Below are 16,922 nucleotides of genomic sequence, written 5' to 3' on the forward strand. Positions count from 1 at the left end.
CACTAATGTGGCACATTTTAGCATTGTGTTGTTGCATGAAAAATAATGCTAGAATGAATTTTAAGTTGAATTAATTCCTTTTAATCTTATATACACACTAACATTCAATATGACCTTCAAACTATATCTGGTCAATTGTTGCACAGTTTTGTTTGCTACACTTATCTTAATATTTGCAAATTAGTGAATGCAAAATGGATGACAGATACAGTATTTGAAAAATCAACAGCATTCTCATCCTACTCTTGATGCACCATTGTATTTCAGAATTTAAAAAACCCACAGCCATATTAAGCAAAATAGTGTTTCTGAAAGATAATGTAAAAGAATGAGAACAGTTAACTGGCCTGGAATAAATAAATTCTGTTTTACAGAAATTCGAAAAACATGGTGTAGTATCAGATGTTCATTCAACAGACTGGCTTATTGTCCTGGCCAGTGATGAATTGATCAGATCGGGATGTGTTAATGTTGCCTGAAGATAGCAAAAGCTTCTTGTTTAGATTTCATGCAGGATTTTGCAAATGATGTCACTTTCTGGAATGCTTCTGACAGGCCTTCCCCTGTAACTGCACAACAGGGCTGTACGTACCAGTTTCGGTCATGACAGTGCTTCTTCATGTTAAGTCTCTTGGTTATTTCCTCAGCACCCAGAGCTCCAGGAAGATCCTGCTTGTTTGCTAGTACAACCACAGGCACATTCTTAATCTTTTCATTCTTCAAAATAATCTCCAGTTCTTTTTTTGACTCTTCCAAGCGCTGTATGTTGGCACTGTCCACAACATAGACCAGGCTGTCTGTGTTTTCCAAGTGGTTCTCCCAAACAGTCCTCATTTTGCTCTGACCTCCAACATCCCAGACTGTTAAGGTAATGCCTGCTCCCGTTTCAATCATTTCCACATTGAATCCAATTGTTGGTAAGGTTAAGAAGACATCATTAAATTTTAGCATATACAAGAGAGTGGATTTCCCCGCCGAATCAAGTCCTAGCATTAGAATCTGGGCTTGTTTGACTTTAAACTGTTTAGAATGTATAAAGCCCATTTTCTCTGTAGTTGCTTTTTCGTTAAGGTGTTTTGTAGTTAGTTCGTGCAGCCATCCGCTTGCCTTCTCTATGTCTCAGATGAAGGATGGCAAGCAAAGCAGGAGAGAAAAAACATAGCTTGTACTATGTCACAAGACATAGTACAAAATATATTTGCTCTGTGACTTGATCATTGCTGCAGTATGCAAACAGAATGTTATTACAATATAACCTTCACTGCCTATTTGAAGGGTGGAGTTTAACTGAATAATGTTCAGTCACATAAGCCAAAGGTTGATCAGTGCCAAAGCCCAGTAAATACAAAGAGGCCTTATTTTTGTCTTCTTTGGGTGTTTCCTTCTCTTCACTTGTGACACTGATTCATGTCATTTTTATCATGCACTAAGCCACACCATTCTTATGCTCAGCTTTGTACTGCTCCAAATCCCAAAATTGTCAACAACAGCAACAGTCGACAAAACTGAGCATAAGAATGCATGCCTTTATAGACATCTTATAATGCAAATAATAAATTACTCATGAAATCATCTTCTCCTCTCAATTTTAAAATTTATTTTAGAATTGATAATGCTTTGTTATTTCATGTGTTGGATGGCTGTACATTTCATTTAATAAATGTACACTAACCATTAAAAACTTTAAAAGGCAGCCAGCCCACTTGCAATATAGATGGGAAAGGCAAGATGAAGCAATTAGTACTTTTGTCATTTTTATTCTGAGCCTAGGAAGAAATCTTGTACAAGTAGGTACTTACAAGTGACAGTTTTCATTCCTGAGACTCTGGAAGACAGCAGCATTTCCTAATCTTAGTATGTCATAACATTATCCTGGTATTTCTGACAGAGAACTTTAGACTGAAATAATGACTTGCCAAAGGCTAGCTGGCAAGTGAGCTGTTGTTTACTGGGTATCTCAGGTCCAAATTCAAGATTATATTCTGTGATCCACCCATGTTTCACCATGAGCTGTTGCTGACAATCCCTAACAAGATTGTGGCAAGAGGTGGCTGTATAAAATCAAACACACACTTTGTACTCTTGGAGCAGAATTAAGTTGCAAGGCATAGGCCCTTGAAACATGAAAATATGAATTCAAATTTTAAATACAGGTGTACAGCTGATTGATTCTGTTTGAACAGCATATCAAATGCATTGTGTATCTAAAAGATTACAACTCCCATTGAGTCAACAGATGCTGAAAACTCTTGATGAATATCTGTTTCTAAGGGTGTATACATACTGCAGAATTAAAGCAGTTTGCTTTAACTGTCTTGACACTATTCTACAGAATCCTGGGATTTGGTGAGGTATTCAGCCTAGTCTGGTGCCTTACTAAACTACAGATCCCAGAATTCTGTAGGATAGAGTCATGGCAGTTAGAGTGGTGTCCAACTGTTTTAACTCTGAAATGTGAATACACCCTAAGTTAATGTTGAGAAGAACTCAGGGTTGTGAGATCGACTTTGGTTTTTACAATAATAGTTTTACGGGGACCCTTAAACCCCTGAGATCCCAAGACAATCTAGTGTCTCAGAGGGACGGACATAGAATGAGAATTACCAGATATGCTTGACTGTAAGTCAACCTCATGTATAAGTTGTGGGTAGGTTTTGGGATCAAAATTATGGATTCTGATATGAGCCATTTTTATGTCAAGGGTAAAACTTAGGGCCCTGAAACAAAGGATGTGAAGGATGAAGCAAAGGGAAACAATCGCAAAGGACTTACAAAATTCCAGTAGGCTTAACTGTTTGTGCTCCTACTAAAGGCTGAAAGGATGAAAGAGTAAAGGGGGTTGGTGCTTTTTTAGGTGCTCCCAGGATGGACTAAGCTCTCACCTTTCTGCCATTCTACTCAAAGAAGAGGATGGTTCCTTTTAAAATAAGAATTCAAGTACAGCACTTATATTGACCTGTGGATAAATCAATCCAGGGTTTTTGGGTCAATTTTTTGACTAAAATGTCTAGACTTATACATGAGTATAGTACAAAACAGGGTACTTTTGGGTACATAATTCTGCCCAGGGATATATTTGCCATCTGAGAATGAGTTCTTGCAAATCCTATTGTCAGTTCCAATTAAAGTAGACCTGTTGAACCACTGGGATTAATCATTAATTCATCATTCACTAATGGATTGTAGCTGGCACTGCCAATAGGACCCAAGCTTTCCTGCTTCCTCCAAGCAATCCTTTATCATTTTCTTCCCACCCAGATGCCTTGGACTACATTCTCCCAATACTATCTGATTGGTGGTGGGAGGGAATAGTTATAGTAATCTGGCATATGATGCAGAAAATTTCTCAAGACTATCTGGGGGAGGGATGCACAGCAACTCTCTCTTATCCAAACTTTTTTCCTTCCCTGTTTCTCCCTCTTCCCCATCCACTTGCTTTAAATCTCATTCCCAAGCTGACATGTAGAGAAGCATCCCCATCCTCATCATTCTCACAGCCATCAACCCATCCATTTCAAGTATGCACCCTATGCCGTTGTTTTAAGCAGCCAGTAAGTACATAAAAGCAGCCTTCTCCTCACCCCCCCCCCCCAATCCAGTACCATCCCAAATCCACAAAACAGAGCTACATTTATTGGGCCAACCAAAATGCACATTATACATGTTGCAAGATTTCGAAGCTCCACTAGCTTCTTCATCAGGCAAAAATGTTAAAAATCATGCAGGAAAATTGGGGGGCTATTTTTTTTTTTTTTTTTTTTTGCCAATAAATTGGTGTCACTACTGGCCCAAAATTGGCCCAATAAATTAATCACTGTTTTCTGAATTTTGGATGATACTGTACTTTTACTATATGACCAAAACAGTTATACTCCTGGATACATCCCCAAACCACTCAGACTAGCTCTTTCTGGGTGCAGTTGCACTAGCTCTCATTTAGGCAGAAAAGGTGGGCTAACATTTGAAATGTATTTTTTAATAATCACCAACAAACCTGAGTCTCCGGGGCCACTGATATTTTAAATATGTTTCCCCCTATCCCTCTATCCTGTTCAAGGCAAGACACACTTATTATGGAGTAAGAAGTGAAAACTTCTTTACATTAAATTGAAAAATAGTGAGTTACAGCCGAAGCCCTTAACAAGAAAAAGTAACACTCTTTCAACTCTTTACTAGTAACTAGTTGCCAAAGTAACTTGTTAGAAAAATTAGTTACAGTAGTCCACCCTTATCCACAGGTTTGCTCTCTGCTGTTTCAATTGCCCACAGTCAGTTATGGTCTGAAAACATTATCGCATGGGGTTCAGTGCAATCTACTGTGGGCCTTGGAATATATCCCTTTTGGATAAGGGGGACTTGCATCCAGAGAACTGAAGGAACTTACTGACATACTCACAGAACCATTTGCCATAATTTTTGAGAAATCTTGGAGAACAATTGAGGTGCCAGAGGACCAGAGAAAGGCAAACATTGTCCCTCTCTTCAAAAAGGGGGGAAAATCCAGGGAACTACAGGCCAGACAGCATGACCCCAATATCAGGGCAGTAGGGGGAAGTACAATGGATTATAAAGGAGTCTGTTTACAAGCAGCTTGCAAATCTTGTTGATTTAGAATCCTTGATGTTCATGGGGATAGCTAAGAGCCTGGATGTTTCATGGGGATAGCTGCAAGCCTATCTCCAGCACAGACTATCACAGAAGGATATAGACAAGTTGGAGTGATTTAATAGAAGGGCAACAATGATGATAGGAGGCATGGAGAACAAAACCTATGAGAAATGTTGAAGGAAATAGACATGTTCAGGGTGGTGAAGAGAAGAGTAAAGGGTGACATGATTGTACGTACACTAAATATCCTCAAAGGCGGTCACAGAGAGTCGGGAGGAGGAGGGTGCCCCAATGGCAAGAACCAGGTCTAATGGTTTTATGTTAAAAGAATTTAAATTTTACTTGACTATTAGAAGGAACTTCTAATAGTGGTGGGTAGGCCTGATGTCCTAGGGAGCCTCTTCCAACTTTATAATTCTATTAAGAAATATGCATACAATGAGAGTACCAAAGAAATATATGCCTCTCCTAGTACTACATTCCACAACATCTCTTTTTAAAGGCACTTTTGCCCCACCACTGCCTGTGATTGTTACTGCAGAAGAGAAACAGTTAGACATACTACACCATACTTGTCATCATTCACATGTCAACCCTGCCTCTTATAGCCACTTTTCTGTGTAGAATGTGTTTTATATAAGAATCTACATTTCAATAATGTGTTCTCTGTTAGCATGTAGGAATCTACAATAATACGTAGGAGGCATTTTCCAAAGTCCCCATAGTGGTGAGACCTTTATTAGGTCAAACAGAAAGACACAGAATTCTTTTTGCTAGCTGGCAAAGATGGTTGAAAGAAGAAGAAGAATATGCATGGGGAGGGAAGGTTGTAGATGTTATTGTCACTAAGTCCACATATTGCTTTGATGTGGTATATAGCAGTGCTTCTTTGGGTTGTCCGATTGGGGAGTAACCAGGTTTTTTTTTTTCTAATATGCCAGGGACATATACTGTATTTTGAGATTGACTAGAACTATTTTTTGCCCTGGAAACTCCCACAGACTGATGATTTTCAGCCTGAGACTGATCCAGAGACAACCACTTTGATTAACACTGGTATAGAGGAACGGTCTGTGTTGACACACAGTGTTAGTTCTCAGGGATGCAGTTTGTGCATGTGTGTGTTTCAATTGAAGATATCAACATTTATTTGCTTCTCTTTTATTGCCTTTGTTTAGTGACCTTATGGCTGGGGTGGTGATATCTCATTTATAATTCACACAGACTCTTCCTTAGCTACCACAAAGCATGCACCTTTTTGATTGGCCTAATAAAGGTATCACCAGAATAGCAACTTTGGGATATATTTTGTATTGTATTGTATTTTTATTGTGAAGCTGCTGGGTGAGATCATCCAGAGACATGGGGTGCAGTGTTATCAGTACACTGATGACATCCCAATCTATTTCTCTATGTCTTTGACTGTTGCAGTGACTAAGGATGGCATCTCTCCTCTGAATGCCTGCCTTGGGTCAGTAATGGGCTGGATGAGGGAAAACAAACTCAGACAGAATCCAGAAAAAACGGAGGTACTCGTGATAGGTACCCTAGGGCTGGGGAAGGAAATTTATCATCCTGTCCTTGACAGGGTCACACTTCCCCTAAAGGACGAGGTTCACAGTTTGGGAGTACTCCTGGACCTGTCCCTACAATTGTCATCTCAGGTAGATGCGGCGGCCAGGAGTGCTTGGTACCAATTTCAGTTGATATGCCAACTGCATCCCAGCCTAGACTGAAAGGACCTTGAAGCAATGGTACATGCTCAGGTAATCTCTCGTTTAGATTTCTGTAATGCGCTCTACATGGGGCTACCCTTGTACCAAGTTCAGAAGCTTCAACTGATTCAAAATGCAGCAGCCAGATTAATTACTGGGTCGACAAGGTCTGACCATATAACACCAATCCTAAAAGATCTTCATTGGCTGCCAATCAGCTTCCAGGTGCAATACAAGGTGTTGGTTATTACCTATAAAGCCCTATATGGCTTGGGCCCGAGTTATTTCAGGGAATGCCTCTCCCTACATAATCCACCCCGCACTCTCAGAATATCTGGGAAGTACCAGCTGGAAATACAAAAAAACAGGCTGGTGTCAACTTGCCAACGAGCTTTCTCTGCAATAGCTCCCAAATTGTGGAACAGTCTCCCACAGGAGACCCGTCTGGCTGCCTCCTTGGAGGCTTTCAGGGGGGCAGTCAAGACAGTTCTCTTCCAACGAGCCTACCCACCTGACCTCATCTAAGAAATACTGTCCCATCCTATCTAACTAAGATTGAAACAACTCTATCCCACCGCCACCTAGACAGAAGTAGTTTAATTACTCTAATTAGCTTTGATTAAGCTTATTGTTTTAATTGTATTGCATTGTATTGATGAGATTTGTATATTTTTATTAGGTTGTAATCCCGCTTCGATCCACCTGGGAGAATTGAGAAAATATAAATAAAATTTATTATTGTTGTTGTATTGTTTTTATTTATTTATTTATTTACAATATTTATTGTATTTTTTTAATATTGTGAAGCTGCTCTGAGTCCCATTTCTGGGAAAAGAGCAGGCTACAGAGAAGCGTTCCCAGGCATTGCATAATTGTCACTTGCTTTTTGTTGTTCTTTTGTTGTCTGTTTTATTGAATCATTTCCTGTATTGCTATGTCTTTTATATGTCTTATCCTACTAGAGAGGCCCCTTCCCCACCACTTTTCCCTTCTCCTTTTGTGTCGTGTCTTTCTAGATTGTAAGCCTGAGGGCAGGGAATCGTCCAATTAAAAAGATTGTATGTACAGCGCTGTGTAAATTTACAGCACTTTATAAATAAAGGTTAATAATAATAATAATAATAATAATAAATAATGGTCAACTCAGTTGCCCATTTATTTATTAGACAACACGTATAACCTTTTAGAAGAGAGCCATCTGTTGGTTTATCCAGCATCTTGCAATTAATAACACAGACACTGAATAATTTGAAATGATAAACTTTTTGCAAAAAGATTTTTTAAAATGATTAGAAAAGTCCAAATGTTGCAAAGCAGACATAAATTGTTTCTGGTAATCCATGTTGACATCAGTGGGCACTGCCCAGGAGTATAGGGGGAACTGAGACAAGAAAGCCTGACAGGAAATTTATGCCAGCTCTTTCAAAAAAGTCAAGAATGGACCCACAAAAAGCATCCTCAAAGGAAGAGCATCATCTGGACCGTCCTCCTCCCCAAAATCTGGTCAGTACAGTAATGAGTCAGGTCAAATCCCAGTCTGAGTGAACCCATAATTACTCCTCCACAAATGGATCCTGCTGGATTTTAGGAGAATGCATCTCATAATCAATACGTATTTGTAGGTTTTTGTTTTGCCTGACGTTTGCAGCCAATCAACAAACCGTTAGGGCTCAACAGATGCACTCAGCTTTTCCTTGTTTGAATGGAACCAGCTTGAGCAAAAGTGTCCCAAGAAATTGCCCTATATGCTGTTTCTAGTTTGTGTCCTATAGTTTTCAGTGCCAGGATAAAAAGATGGAAGGCAACATGCAGGTGCAAAGTACTAGCAAATCATTACAGAATGCTGGAAAATATTTAAACTGCATTCATCAATAGGAACTAAAAAGAAACAGGTTATTTGTGCAAACCATTATTTTCCTGAGATTGTGCCTATCCTTGTTCCTATTGCTGCAAGTATGTGTTCATAGTGATAATCCCACTTCCCTCTATCAGTTTTCTGTCTCAGTTTATGATGGTAACAAAATTATGATTTTACCTGAACTATAGCAGCCCATAACCAAAGAAATAGATAGCCATTGTACATCACATTCAACCAGCTGCACAGGCCATAAAGAAAGTGGCTTCTGTTTAAGAAAAAAAACCTTACATTTCTTCTTCTACTAGGTAGAACGGCTCTATTTTGTAATCCTGCCATTTCTGCTTTTAATGACAAGGTCCTAAAAATGAAAATAAAAAATAACATAACAAAGCATAAGTCATTTGCATGAAAAACACAAATATAGATTAGTTTTTATTAATCCAAGATATCAAGGTCTCATCCTACAGCCTCAACTAAATGGAGGCTATGTGTTAAACTGAGATGTCTGGTGTAAGTTACCCACAGCCACCTTTGGCCAATGGAAAGCCACCAGGAAGAACAGGTAGGAAAGCTCCCTGGCACTTGCAGACTGGACACACCGGGTCACTTGATAGTCTGTCCTAATACAAAATTGCTGCTCCAAACTTGTCGACCATTCTAAGAGTTTTGGAAACTAGAATAATAGATTTGGAAGAGACGACAAGGGTCATTGAGTCCAACCCTCTGCCATGCAGGAACTCTCAATCAAAGCAGCCACGACAGATGGCCATCCAGCCTCTGTTTAAAAACCTCCAAAGGAGACTCCACCACTCTCTCAGGAAGTGTGCTCCACTGTCAAGCAGCTCTATCAGGAATTTATTCCTAATATTGAGGTGGAATCTCTTTTCCTGTAGCTTGCATCCATTGTTCCTAATCCTATTCTCTGGAGCAGAAGAAAATAAACTTGCTCAATCTTCAATATGACACCTCCTCAGATATTTAAACAAGGATTAACCATCTCTTCTCCAGGCTCAACTTACCAAGCTCTCTAAGTCGTTCCTCATAGGAATGGTTTCCAGACCCTTCACCATTTTGGTTGCCCTCCTTTGGACGTGCTCCAGCTTTTCAACATCTCTTTTGAATTATGGTGCCCAGAAGTGGGCACAGTATTTCAGGTGAAGCCTGACCAAGAAAGAATAAAGTGGTGTTATTCTCTTGATTTAGACACTGCACTTCTATTGATGCAGCCTAACATTGCATTGGCCTTTTTAGCTGCCGTATCACACTGTTGACTCATATTAAACTTGTGGTCTACTAGGACTCCTAGACCTCTTTGACATATAGTCTTGTTAAGCCAGGTGTTCCTCATCCTATATCTACAGTATGCATTTCATGTTTTCTACCTAAGTGCAGTACGTTACATTGCTCGCTGCTGAAATTCATTTTGTTAAGTTTTCTAATCTATTTTGATCCTCTCCTCCTTTGTGCCTGTTAAGGCCAGCTCTTCAGGCAAATAACCCAGGACTGGGGTGCTGGTACTCATCTAATAGTGTAATGATGATTATGTTGTGTTATATATTTCCATTTTTATTGTAACCTGCCTCAATTCGCAGGGATAGGCAGGATATAAATAAATTATTATTATCATCTATTGAACTATCTTCTCAAGCGCTGAAACAAATATTATAAAGAGCCCATCTTTCCTTCTAAAGCCTGGAGTGCTGACCTGCACAGGTAGCACTGCCTTAACATTGTTTTTAGTATGACATGAATGCTCTTTCAAGAAACAGCGTGAACAATTATTATCTGATCCACGAAGTGCGCATTCATCATTTTAGAATAGTGATAAATTGCGCCTGTGCATTACATTTGTAAAATGAGCTTCAATCACAAAGAGACATTATGCGCGATGAATGGAGTGCAAAACTGAAAATAATAATAATAAATGTTTTAAATAAATAATGCCAAGGCCAAAACTGATAGCTGTCGTGTTTTTGTTTTACAGGAAAGTGCATCTGCCGTGCAAATGGAAGAAGTGAGTGGAAACTGTACTTGCAGCAGGAGAATCCACTGAGAGTTTTCTTTAAGTGTCATTAATCTTTATCATGTCTGATTTCTGAGGAACAATGGACAAACCTCCATTTACAGAATTGGATTTTTGTAATTTGTGCTTAATTCCCGCTTGCAATTATGCATGTTTTATTCAACTTGCTGCTCACTCTGTCTCACAAAAGGAGAAAATGTTGGTTGAGGCAATGTATCTGTGATACATTCAGGTATAAATCCCACGAGGGCAAACTGTTGTGTGATGAGTGCTATCACCATTTAGAAAAAGCATTCTTAGCATTACCATTAATGTTAATTCTCAACTTTTAAGCCAGTCCTCATCAGAAAACATCCAAAACGCAGTAGAGAAGGTTTCCTGTTTTTACATTAAGTGTAGAAATCCTTATCTTTTAAAGGGAAAGGGTTGGGGCATGGGATTGTTTATACAGTGTGGGGTTTTATTCTTGGTATTTTGTTGTTGTATTTGTGTTGTAACCCGCCTCAGTTCCCTCAGGAAAAGGCGGAATATAAATATTATTATCGTTATTATTACAATTTAGCCACCATTCCGCTCCTCTTTAACTCTCAAACCAAAGCTAGATTAAAAACATGGAAGAGACATTTAAAACGAGAGAGATACAGTTTTTATTTTATTTTTCACAGAAAGAAGACTTTTGAGACCGCTTTAACTGCTCTGGCTCAAGGCTATGGGATTCTGGGGGTGGGAGCTTGTTGTGGGCTCCGCTCTGGCGCTCTGGGCCCCATAACAAACTGCAACTCCCAGAATTCCATAGCCTTGAGCGCGAGACCACTCTGGCCTCAAAATGGCGGCCGAAGCTCGGTCTCAGGCAAGCGGGAGCGCGCCTGCGCGCGACGGAGAGGGGCTTGGAACGCGCGGCGCAAGCTCCAACCTTCTTCCCTCTCTTTTGGCACCTCCCCTTCTTCCCTTACGTGCATCAGACGAAGCAACGCCCACTCCTCCGTCCCTCCCGCCTTCCCTCCACGCTGATTGGTTGTTTCTCAATGTGATGGAAACACTCTCAGGCTTATTGGATAAGAGGTTTTGCGGAGTGGGGGGGAGAGGAGGCTACGTATGTGTGCCACAGTGAAGTAGTCGAGGTCACGCCTACTTCTCGCCCGCCCGCCTTCCCTCCATTCTGATTGGTTGTTTCTCAGTGATGGACAGGCTCTCCGGCTTATTGGAGAAGAGGTTCTGCGGGGGAGGGTATCTCGCTCGCTCCTTCTCCTTTCCATCAGTGAGAAACAAGCAATATATGTATTCCCTCCCCCTCCCACTCCGCATAACTTCTGATTGGTTGGTTTCCAATGATGGAAATGCTCTCCGACGTATTGGAGAAGAGGTTCCGTGGAGGGGAAGGGGAGAGATAGGTAGATACGGAGTGAAGGAGGGAATGCATTCATATAGATACATAAGTATATATCCCCTCCCTATTCTATATATATATTCCCTCTGATGCATAGAACCTCTTCTCCAATAAGCCGGGGAGCCTGTCCATCATTGAAAAAAAGCCAATCAGAATGGAAGGAGGGCGCGCGAGAGAGAAGTAGGCGTGGCCTCAGCCACGCCTCTTTTTTACTTTCCATCCCTGAGAAAGAGCCAAATACAGTAGTATATTATATAGATATATACACGCACACTCACCCTCCCCGCCATTCCTCAGAGCCTGTTCCCTAATAAGCCGGAAAGCCTTTCCATCATTAAAAAAGAGCCAATCAGTGAAGGGGGGAGGGCGCGAGAGAGCTCGGAGTAGGCGTGGCCTCGCCTGCTTCTCTCTTTCCATCAAGTGAGAGCCAATACACCTCCCCTCCCCCGCCACTCCGTAGAACCTCGTCTCCAATAAGCCGGAGCACCATTCCATCACTGAGAAGGAGCCAATCAGAGCGGAGGAAAGGCGGGAGGCGCACCTGTCCATCACTGACAAAGAGCCAATCAAAGTGGAGGGAAGGGGCGAGGAGAGCCTTTCCAGAGCCAATCTGAATGGAGGGAAGGCGGGAGGGGCGTGGCCTGTCCGTTTCTCCCTCCGAGCGAGACTGGTGCCTCCGCCGCCGCTTCCTCCTCCTCCTCCCCTGCCGGCCCCTCCCCTTCCTCCCCCGCCTTTCTCTCTGGGCTGCTCTTCCCTTCGCTACCGGCACATTCCGCCGCCCTGGTCAGGCCTAGGCCCGAGGCGGAGACGGAGACGGAGACGGAGGGGAGGCCGAGGCCGAGGCCGCCAGGGCCCCATTCAGCAGCCCCTGAGGCCGGAGCGGAAGGGGGCGGCAGGCTGAGGAGGAGGAGGACGCCGTCGACGGCAGCGACGACCAGAGGGGCCCGGCAGCGTCCGGCAGGGAAGGAGGAGGAGGAGGAGGAGGAGGAGGGAGGCAAGGCCGCGCTGCCGCCATGGCCGACAACGAGAAGCAGCTGGACAACCAACGGCTGAAGAACTTCAAGAACAAAGGCCGAGACCTGGAGGTGAGACGCCGCCGCCGCCGCCCTCGCCCTCGCCCTCCCCTGCCTTCTCCTCGGGGGCCGATGAGGGAGACGGTGCTCCTCTCGGTGGCGTCTCTGCTTTTAATCGCGTCGGAGAGAGGAGGAGGAGGAGGCCGCCTCAGGGGTGGGGCTGCTGGGCTTTTCCCTCTCCGACTGGGGCTGGGCCTAGGCGCCTTCCGCGCTCAGTGACGCCTCCAAGAGCCCTGCCTTCCTTCCTTCCCCCTTTTTATTTCCTTCAGGAGTTTGTGTACCAAAGGGAGCACGAATGACGAGGGCGGCGGAGGCGGATTCGGAGGCCCTCGGCCTTTCTGCATGCGGCCGCAGTGGAGAAATAACCCGGTTTGGCCCCGATTTAACTTTCTGGCCCTTTGCTATGGAATTCTGGGAGTTGGAGTTTGTTGTGGGGCCCAGAGCGGAGCGGAGCAACAAACTCCAACTCCCAGAATTCCATAGCAAAGGGCCAGACAAAGAGCTAAAGCGGGGCCAGACCGGGTTATTTCTCCACTGTGGGTGGAGCCTGTGGCCCAAAACACACTGCAGGAATAACCCTGTCTGAGACCGCTTCAACTGCCCTGGCTCAGTGCTAAGGAATCCTGGGAAATGTAGTTTGTTGTGGCAGAGAAGGCTACATGTCTCACAAAACTACAGCTGCCAGGATTCCCTAGCGCTGAGCCAGGGCACTTGAAGCGGCATCAGACTGGATTATCCCTGCAGTGTGTTTTGGACCTCTGTCCTCCAGCTCCAACTATATCAGTTCCCTTTTCCTGTTCCTCAGCGGTTGGACTGTACTTAGAATCACAGAGTTGGAAGAGACCGCAAGGGCATCCACTCCAACCCCATTCTGCCATGCAGGAAATCCAAATCAAAGCATTCCCACCGATAGCCATCCAGCCTCTGTTTGAAGACCTCCAGGGAAGGAGACTCCACTACGCTCCCAGGAAGGAGTTTATTCCACTGTCAAACAGCCCTTACTCTCAGGAACTTCCTCCTAATGTTGAGCTGGAATCTCTTTTCCTGGAGCTTGCATCCATTGCTCTGGAGCAGCAGAAAACAAGCTTGCTCCCTCCTCAATATGACATCCCTTCAAGTATTTAAACAGGGCTATCATGTCACCTCTTAACCTTCTCTTCTCCAGACTAAACATCCCCAGCTCCCAAAGTCCTTCCTCATAGGGCCTGGTTTCCAGACCCTTCACCATCTTAGTCACCCTCTTTTGGACACACTCCAGTTTAATATAAATATACTTAAATGTAGGGGTTTTCCCACAAATGTTCTTATTAACCTGGTTTCCCTCCTTGGGGGCGGTTTCAGGTTTTCCATCAGGAATTCTGGTGTGGAGAGTGTAATAAACCCCAGAACATAAGTATCTTAGTAGTTTGTTGACTACGTATGTTACCTTATAACATAAGTAGTCTACAAACAGATGTAATTACTGTGTTCTCTCAGCTGTTTAGTTAAAATGTTGTTAGGCAACTGCAACTCATGGTGACCCTGCGGATGAGACATCTGGAAGACTGCCTGCCCTCCATTGCTCTGCTCAGGTCTTGCAAATTCTTACCTGTGACCTCCTTAATTGAGGCCATCCAGTCAGTTTGGGGTCTTCCTCTCTTTCTGCACCCCTCCACCTTTCCTCGCATCATTGTCTTTTCCAGTGAATTGTTGCCAAAATAAGACAGCCTCATCTTTATCATCTTGGTTTCTAGGGGTATTTCAGGCTTGATCTGTTCAAAAGGACCCATATGTTTGTCTTTGTATCCTCAGCAATCTTCTCCAGCCCTGCATCTGAAAAGAAGGGATTTTCCATTCATCTCCTTTCCTCACTGTCCGTCTCTCTGCAGTTTTAACTTTCAAGTTCAGTTATACATCTGTACATGTTAGGCTCTTTTCTAGTTCTTTCACAGCTGCCCTCAGTCTTCCTCTGATCTCTTGACTACAGCCCCCATTCTGATCAGTGTAGGTGCCCCCATTGTAGACCAGGAAAAGAAGGGGGGCCTCATTTGCTGAGCGGATGGAGGAGCCTTTTTCTTCTCCCTCACCTACTCAGCTGCTGCCTGACATGGAAACAGCTTGTCAGATGACATGTCTTTCTCCTGTATTCTCCCCGCCCTGGTGACATGCATTTTGTTGGTAGAAATGAGCTTGGGTGAGCCACTCGGCTGTATGAACGCCTTTTGCCATGTTGCATAGTTGAAACAAACCATCCTACGTTATAAGAAAAATATCCATGGAACTTCCTGTATCTGAAGTGGTCTGTATGGCACAAAAGCTTAGGCCGATGATAAATGCTCTCGTCTTTAACATGCCCCAGAACTTGTTTGTTGCTTATGCCTCTATTTTCAGTGTGAAGACCGGTAAAATACTCCTGTTGAGTCTTCACAATTAATTTTTTTAAAAACCCAGTTCAGTCTTGGTCATTTTATTTTTACACTTCTAGGTATTGCTCATATGAAAGAGGGTTTTAATCAAGACTTGTTTGAAGGTTTAAGTTTTCCCAAATGATAACCAAATGCCAGTTAAAGCAGTCATTTGTCAAAGGTTAAAGAAAATAGTTGTTATTGTTCTTATGCCTCCAAGTCATTTTTTTACCTTATAGTGCCCCTAAGGTGAATCTACCATAGGGTTTCCTTGAAAAGTTTCTTCAGAAGGGGTTTGCCATTGCCATCCTCTGCAGCTGAGAGAGTGTGACTTGCCTAAGGTCTCCCACTGGATTTTTATGTTCAAGCGGAGAATCAAACCCTGATCTCCAGAGCTATAGTCCAACACTCAAACCACTAGACCATGCTGGGGAAATATTTCTGATTATATCTCAGCACATTATCAGTTGCTGACTTCCTTTATTCAACAATAAAGATAAAACATGACTTGCAAATGTCAGATTCTGAGGGGTCATCCGCTGGCAGAACTTCTTTGTCAACAGAATTCTAAGGGGTTGATCTTCCCACAGCAGCCACTGAATGCACCCAAAATCAAAACTTCAAAAGCAGAAAGCTGGGAAACTCTCTGCTGTTAGTATTGAGGCAGTGCTTGAGGGATGCTTTCCCTTCCTGAGAGAAATAAAGTTTCATGGTTCTGCAATGCTGCTCAGCATTGGATTTTGGGCCCTGGTCTTGCATATGCAGTTGGCCCTTCTTATACACGGATTTTTTATACACGGATACAAGCATACACGGTTTGAAAATGTTCCAAAAATGTATAAATTTACCTTGATTTTCCATTTTTTATTAGGGACACCATTTTGCTGTGTCATTATATTTAATGAGACTTGAGCATACACGGATTTTGTTATACATGGGGGATCTTGGAACCAAACCCCAGCGTATAACAAGGGTCCACTGTGGTTAGCTGTCAAAAGTCAATGTGGTTTCTGCCTCTCAGTTGAAAAGTCTTTTCAACCATGCAAAGTGAGGACAACACCAACTCCTCTTGTAATTATTCAGCATTCAGCCTAAATCTTATGTGGCACTAAACAATGATTGTTAAGCCTCTTGATTAATTTGTTAAGGCAGTCTGAGGTACGAGTGTGCCCTTCTTACTTCAGAATAAATTCATATACGTCCCGGCCTCCCAAATGCCTTAGGGCAGTCTGGTCTTGCCTAATGAGCCAATGGCAATAATAAATGCAAGGCTAGAAAGTAGGGAGGTGTAGCTGAGTCATAGATCATTCTTCTTATGACTGCATTTGCCACAAATTTGCTGCCTTTGCATATTGGCTGTCCAGGGGGTTTAACATGCATTAAGGTACAATGAAAGTATTGTAGTCCACTCGGATTTTGTTCTGCCTCACAAAGTTCTGGCCAGTAAACAATCTCTTGGTTTTTACCCCAGTTTTGAGTTGGATATGTGATGATAGTGCACTTGCATTGCAAGGTTGCTGCCCTACATGTTCTCTCTGCAAGTACTCGGTGAGATTTTCTTTTGAACTGGCTCATATAGGATTGGATTTTACATCTGCTACAGAGAGGTCTAAAATCATTATTTGCTACCAGTGAAAATTATTGTGTAAGGAGAGGAAGGCAATGGCAAACCCACTTGGAACATACATTGATAAGCAACACACACACACACCCCATAGGAGTTTTGCCTTAGGGTCACTGTAAGTTGGGAACAGCTGGAAGGCACACAACAACAAAGGAGGCTGAGTTCTTGAAGAGTGTTTATTTCACTGTCCCTTACATAAAATGGAAAAATCAAGGTTTGTTTAATGGAATTTATATATTTTTGAATATTT

The 16,922-nt window shown here is 42.7% G+C and overlaps 3 protein-coding genes across 5 annotated transcripts in view; 1 reads left to right on the forward strand and 2 right to left on the reverse strand.

Annotated features, from left to right (window-relative positions):
- Nucleotides 1-13,593, reverse strand: part of B3GALNT1 (beta-1,3-N-acetylgalactosaminyltransferase 1 (Globoside blood group)) — a 34,702-nt gene extending 21,109 nt beyond the window's left edge. The window contains exons 1-3 of one of the 3 annotated variants that reach the window (XM_089508932.1): nt 13,572-13,593; nt 9,201-9,342; nt 8,470-8,539 (exon numbers count right to left, since the gene is read on the reverse strand). The gene's annotated coding sequence lies outside the window, so the exon portion shown is untranslated. Of the gene's footprint in view, nt 1-8,358; nt 8,405-8,469; nt 8,540-9,200; nt 9,491-13,571 lie in introns of those variants that run through there. The other 2 variants (XM_089508931.1, XM_089508933.1) reach the window with 2 other exon arrangements.
- Nucleotides 104-1,100, reverse strand: LOC149318058 (ADP-ribosylation factor-like protein 14). Its single transcript, XM_089508935.1, has one exon. The coding sequence runs from the start codon at nt 1,042-1,044 to the stop codon at nt 466-468; it is 579 nt and encodes a 192-aa protein (XP_089365061.1). The 5' UTR covers nt 1,045-1,100; the 3' UTR covers nt 104-465.
- Nucleotides 12,241-16,922, forward strand: part of KPNA4 (karyopherin subunit alpha 4) — a 40,380-nt gene continuing 35,698 nt past the window's right edge. Inside the window, exon 1 of the mRNA XM_089508927.1 lies at nt 12,241-12,676. Coding sequence (XP_089365053.1) covers nt 12,605-12,676 — 72 coding nt within the window. The 5' untranslated portion in view covers nt 12,241-12,604. The remainder of the gene's footprint in view (nt 12,677-16,922) is intronic.

This window comes from Sceloporus occidentalis, unplaced genomic scaffold (assembly GCF_023333645.1).
Source record: "Sceloporus occidentalis isolate IW3139 unplaced genomic scaffold, rSceOcc1.0.p SCAF_2, whole genome shotgun sequence".
Classification (NCBI taxonomy): Eukaryota; Metazoa; Chordata; class Lepidosauria; order Squamata; family Phrynosomatidae; genus Sceloporus; species Sceloporus occidentalis.